Raw genomic sequence first — 6592 nt, 5'->3', positions numbered from 1 at the left:
TCCATAATTCTATTTGGTAAGTTCAGAATGAGCTTTTTTTTTTTTTTTTTTTTTTAAAAGTAGTTAAAGTACCTTTTATATATATATCTCATATCTATCATATATATATAAACTGTAAACAAGAGGTAACAGCGGCTTCTAGAAACTGATTTTTTTCAAGGTTTCCTGTGTGGTAGGCACCTGAAATACTGTAGAAAAGTATCTTGTGTGGCTGATCTTATCTTCCCTGCTGCTAGTTGGGTTCTATTTTGCATGACCAGGAATGGTGCTGGTAGGACAGCTCAGTGGCTGCGAGGGAATTCTGCCGCCTGAGTGTCTTTCTAAATTTTCTGTCCCCTGCTTGTGCTCCTATCTGATCAGGCTGGAGACAACAACAAAAAGATATATTGGAAAGAAAACAAAAAAAAACAAAAAAAAAAAACAATATATCGATTTCTATATAATTTCTTTTCCCCCCCTCTCTCATCTTTCCTCTGCAAGGTATTGTTACTATTTTTCTGTCATTGATTTTTTTTTTTTTTTTTTTTTTTCCTGCAATAAACCCTCTTGTTTCAGTCACAGCAAGAAACAAAAACCCAAACAAACAGAAAACCCCTCTGGAAAGAGTAGAAAACAAAAGGTTTGACCAAAAATAAAAGGGGGTAGGGAGGGAGGGGGCTCGGTTTTGTTTTTAAATAGTTTAAACATTGAAAAAATCAGGAGATGATGTCCAACCCTTTTTTTGCAAGGCAAAGCCTTCCGGTATTTCCGCATTTGTAGTTTTTGTCTTTAAATTCCTTTTTCTTTTCTGGGTGCTGATACTTCTCTCCATCCTCGTGTTCTTGGTGTTTTTGTTTTTTTTGTTTTGTGTTTTTCATGTTTTTTGTTTGAACTTTATGTCACTACCTCCGTCTGCCCTCGTGTCCCTTACACACAAGCAAAATACTCCTTCAGTGGCGCGAAGAGGTGGCGGATGACGGGCACACTCCATGAGCGGCCCAGCAGTCTCTGCCTCGCCAAGTGGCTCATGTTGGAGACGTCCGTATAGTGGACAGGGAAACCGAACACCCTTTCCATTTCAGTGCACCATAAGATGTCCTCTTTCTCGTTCATGAAGACGGGGAAATGCTGGTCTTTACCCTGCTTTATGGAGTTTGACCTAGTAGTGATAGTCCTCACTTTGCTGAACTTGGCTATTCTACCATGCTCCAGACACTCCTGTAGCTCCAGCTTATCATTCACAGTGGATGCCAATGGCCTGTTCATACCGGGAAGGTTACCCCAAAAGTAGCGGGCTCTGTGTGCAGCAGACACTTCTTTGGCATCGATCATCACAGGGTTGGACTCGAGAAATCGCGAGATGTCCCTCTTGTCACTAACGCCCATGGCCACGACATTCTCAAAAAGCCAGAAGAAGGGGCGGTCATCTCCCTCCTTGGGCCGCGCGTCATGCAGGAGGCGGTAGAACTCAAAGAAGAGCCGGCCAGTGCCCTCGTAGAGTCCCTTGCGGGCAGGGTTGACAATGGAGAGGTCGTTGCAGGGACTGCCCCCAATCACCAGATCGAACGGGCCCCACTCCTGGATATGCTTCTGCGTGACGCTGCGGACGTCCCCGACGTGCATGATCTTGCCCTGGTGCCGCACCATGCCCACCGTGATCGAGTCCTCGCACACCTCCGAGGCAATGTAGCGGTCCACTTGGATGCCCAGGTCCTTCGGCACCAGGAGCCCTGTAGCAATTCCATCAAAAAGAGACAGCACCCAGATGGGCTTCCTCTTCTCGGCAGGGACAGGTGGGTGAACCTTTGGAGGGTCAAACTCTTGGTCATGGTTGTTGGCGAAGAACATCTGGAGCCGGGAGGGCCAGTCATCCCGCCGCCGCAGCAGCCCGTACGGCCCTTGTGCCCACACATGTAGCAGTTCCAGGGGTCTTCCTTGATGGCCACCTGGGCAGCTCCCGGCCCCACCAAGAGATCCACACACTCCACACAAAAGCACCTGCAGCAGTTGTTGTTCCCACACATGAGCACCTCACGTCCCCCACAGCAGATGGTGCAGTAGGACTGATAGCCGTCATCATCGTATTGGTACGCACACTCCAGGAAGCAGTTCTTGAAGTTTTGGCACATTCCCCCGATGAAGAGTGGGTACTCCGGGGTGACATTGAGACTCCCACAAGAGATGCAAATGTCCTCGATGTTCCGGCATTTCTGCCACACCTCATACACCAGCTGCTCTCTTGCGTGTTCATCAATAATCTCCTTGACCTTGGGCTTCTCGGTTGTACTCTTCCGGGGCTTTTTGGCTGGTGGGGGTGGTGCATAGGCAGCTGCCTCGGGTTCAACCCACATGTCTGTGTAAACTTCTTTGTAGGGATTCTTCTCCTCTTCTGGGGGCTCCAGACCCTTGGGGCCAGAGGGCTGGAAGCCCCCAAGTGCCCATTCGATCATTTGTTTGTTCTGCACCTCCACAGCCTTGGCAGTGTCACTCTCGTCGCTGTCGTGGCACGCTGGGAACAGCTTCCCCGCACGGCTGCTGGCCACCTGCAGGACTTCGTAGATGGCTTTGCGGTACATGGGCTGCTTGTTGTAGGTGGCCTGGTGGAATGCACTGCAAAAGGAGCTCAGCGGCATCAGCTTCTCAACACACACCACTGAGAACTTGCCGTCTCCGAACCACATGACCCAGCGAGTGCCTTCAGCTGCTCGGCTCCGCCCGTCATCCACCAAGATACAATGCGGCCTGGCCACCAGGAGAAGCCCCGCAGTTTCCCCCACACCAGCTCCCCAATGCCAAAGCCCCGGCTGTCCTCATACTCCGGCTCATCGTCGGCGGCTTTGGTGACGTTCTTGTCCCCGGCGTCGGCCCCCATGGGCTCTGGTGTGGTGGCCACAGTGGGGGATGCAGGGTCGGTGGGCTGCTGCACAGCAGGAGGGCTGGCCTCCTCCACCTTCTGAGACTCCCCAGGCCCCTGATTTTCTTCCACAGCATTCATCACTGCAATTACCTTGGCCTTCTTCTCAGCCCATAAGGCCAGGTGCAGCCCCTCTGAGGTCCGGCTTGAGAATGAGCTTTATAAAACACACATTTGCTCATTTCACTCCCCACTAAAAATCTCTGAAAGCTTTTTGTTGCAAAGAGAGTAGAATCTACACTCCTTGGTGTACACATCAAGCCCTTTACATACTGCTCTGTGCAACATTTTCAGCTCATCTCTTCCTACCAGGCAGCCTGTTCTCTAGCCACACTGAGCATCTTCTAGTTCCTGGATGACATCAGAGTCTTTATGATTTCATACCTGTGCACAGGTTTTCTTCTCTGCCTGGAATGTCCTTACCCTTATTCTCATTTTTTAAGGTCTACCTCAATTGTCTTAATTTCGGGGAAGACTTTTTTACTACTTGTTTTGGTTTGCCAAAGCTACCGGAAGGCAATGTACCAGAAATGGGTTGGCTTTTAAATGGGGATTTATTAGTTTACAAGATCATTCTAAAGCCATGAAAATGTCCCAATTAAAACATCAACAGGATGGTACTTGGACTCTGAAGACAGGCTGCTGGCATCCGGGGTTCCTCTGCCACATGGAAAGGCGCATGGCCACTGTCTGCTGGTCCTTCACTCCCGAGTGCCATTGCTTTCTGCTTCTGGTTCCAGTGGTCTCCTCTCTGAGCTCTCTCTGGGTGTTTCTCTCCAAGCTCTCCAGGTGTTTCTCTCTCTCAGCTCTGTCAGCTTTTCCTGTCTTTTATTCTCATAAAGGACTCCAGTAAAGGATTAAGACCCACATTGAATGGTCTGGGTTACATCTCAATGGAAACAACCTAACCAAAAGGTTGACCCTCAATAGAACTGCACCCACAAGCATGGATTAAAAGAACATGGCCTTTTCTGGGGTACATAACAGCTTCAAACCAGCACAATATTCCCAGGAAAAATTGGTAATTATTGGCTTCATATAGCTACTCCTATTACTAAACAGTAAGTTTCCTGAGGTCATGTTTTATTTCTTTCTGAATCTACAGCATCTAGCCCTGTGCTGGGCATGTGGGAAAAGCCCAATAAGTGTTGGCTAAATGGGTAAGCAAACAAATGGAGGAAGAGGAGAAGATATTATAAATAAAATGCATTCATTATCGTCTTAAAATTGGTTACTCTGAGCAAATGAAAATGAACAGCTGATGAGTAGCAAAAACTATAGATATAATGACCTTATCTATGCTCTAAATTGAGCTAGTAGATTTCACATAATAAAAAGTTGTAAATGTGTTTATTCAGTATACACCTTTTTGCTTAATATCATACCCACATGGAATTTTCCTAGTACATGTGCTACTTGTTCAATACAGGCAAATTTAAAGTCCGCAATTTGGTTAGGTATTGAATAAGTAACCGTATTAACTATTAACACAGAGGTAGTTAAATAAGTTACCAATTAGTGCAAGAAAGAGCATTTTTTATAATTAGTTCCTATAATAGAATTAGATATTTGTAATTTTTACTAAGAATCTAATATGTGCTTGATTCTATATTAGACTCGCTTCATGTCTATTTAGTTATCACAACAAGCAGGAGGTTAAATACCGTACTGATTTTGTAAGTGAGGAAATAAGCTGAGATAGGCTTGATACATGCTAAGATAGGCTTAGCCAAATGACAAGGTTCAGATGAAAAATTTCTGATTCCAGACTCGCTATACCCTCCAGTTGGCTTCAATGCTTCATCTAGTTCTAAGGATTTTCATCTACTTTAGTATGTGGGCCACAGTGTGGAAATGACCCTTTTCTTCTAAGAGACATGGGAATGATCAACACCTACACCTGTATAAATGCACCTACATGGAAGTGTCGCATGCTTGAGGATTGGTGCTAAATGTCAGCATTTTGAAGAGGTGACATTGGTAATTAGATGAATGGTAATGAAATAGCAGCCAGGAAAATAAATCTGTATAACGCAATGTGGAGTCAAATTCTATCTTTTCTGATGAATGGTATTTGTAAGAAAAGTTACTTCTATTTTGAATAACGATAATGGATTCCAAAGTCTGCCAACTCCAGGTTCCTTATTTTATAGAGTCTCCAGGAAAAGAGGTTACATGTAGGAGACAGTACTTTATAAACATAACATCAAAGGTTTTTGTGTTTTTTGTTTTTATTTTTAATAAATATTTTAAATATTTTACTAGTGGCATAAAAGTGAATTTAAAAAAAAAGAATCATAAGCAAACATACAGAAAGTTATTGGAAACAAATACTGGTGGAGTTTTCCAAGAGTCAAATCTGAATAGTCATAATAGCTGTCTATATTACTATATGTTCATATTTGAGAATCTGAAGTGGTTATTTTTTATAAAGTATAAGAATTACAATTGTTTACCCAACATTCTTTTAAAATATAACTATGTGGGTTCCATCATACTACGAGCAATTACAATTAGTGAAATAAAGCAATCCTGACCTAAGTAAAGTTTTAGATACAAATCCAAGGTGGTTTTTCAGGAAGAAAGGTGATAATTTTTCATCATGCTGTCTGTCCCTCACTATTGGTAGACTACAAACGAGTTATGGGACAGTGTTAATGCTCTTGGTGAATGCGCCAGTTATCAGCTTATTGCTTCTTAGCACCAGATCACCTTTCACCGCCCAGTTTTTGATAGTGGAACATTTCTCGCTCACCAGGTAGCACAATATTAAGCTTTGTCGGCTGAGGGGTCAGAGGGCCACTGCAGTGGGAAGGGACTTACCTTCCTTGTTCTGGGGTGCTCTCCTCTGCTTGCTTCTAAGGTGATTCCCAGGGCTGATCACTCTTGCGAGCTACAGTGCCACCACCCCTGTGGGTGGATTCCCAGGGGTTCAGAATTGCAGCATCTCCCATGGACAGCCCTCCCTGGCACCCTGGAGGGCAGATTCCCATTGAGCTTCACCAGTATGACCCTTAGTGAGCCTCTATTGTCCAGCAGGCTTGGCCTTCCCCTCTTCAGCAAGGTCTAGAGCTCAGTCCTGGCAGACAGGGGTGTTCCTTCTTTGAGATTTTGTCCTTCCTTGGGTACTTTGTCTCAGCCAGAGAGTAGTGGCTACTCCCTACACCTCCTCTTCCTGTATTCTTTATGGTTCATGTTACCCTTTAGTAGGTAATCATCCATCATAATTAATAATTATTTATATTAAACTTCCCCTGTTCAAATTACTGTGTAGTTTTGGTCTCCTGATTGGACCCTGACTAATGCAGTGAGCTATTTCCATAATATATAATAAAGGCCACAATTTGCTGAGTGCTTTTTGTATGGGAGACACTATTTTAAGCCTGTTACAAGCATTATCTGATTTAATCCTACAAATGTTGCTATAAGATGGATATTACTATCTCCATTTTTACATGAGGAAATTTATATTCGCTGTTGCCCAGGTAAGAAAATGACAGGTCTGGTCTAATAGGCTCATGGCCCATCCTTTTAACCATCATACCATGGGAATTTCACTGAGGGAAGAAATACCACCCTGGCCTAACGAAGGCACAGGCACCAACGAAAGGGCATGAGTCTCCATTCACAGAGGTGGACATACAACGTTTATTTCACAGCTGAAATCACAAGCTTTCTTGGAAAACACATAAAATTGCC

At 44.5% G+C, this 6592-nt stretch overlaps 1 protein-coding gene across 1 annotated transcript; it reads right to left on the bottom strand.

The window, feature by feature from the left end:
- Positions 1-787: 787 nt before the first annotated feature.
- LOC119507094 (DNA (cytosine-5)-methyltransferase 3A-like) lies at positions 788-2998 on the bottom strand. Its single transcript, XM_037800182.1, is given in 3 exon segments — positions 788-1874; positions 1877-2698; positions 2701-2998. Coding segments are annotated over 3 exon segments (2064 nt in total). The 5' UTR covers positions 2975-2998; the 3' UTR covers positions 788-906.
- Positions 2999-6592: the final 3594 nt, after the last annotated feature.

This window comes from Choloepus didactylus, chromosome 12, assembly GCF_015220235.1.
Source record: "Choloepus didactylus isolate mChoDid1 chromosome 12, mChoDid1.pri, whole genome shotgun sequence".
In the NCBI taxonomy this organism is placed as follows: domain Eukaryota; kingdom Metazoa; phylum Chordata; class Mammalia; order Pilosa; family Megalonychidae; genus Choloepus; species Choloepus didactylus.
This window is presented reverse-complemented; position numbering and strand designations above follow the sequence as displayed.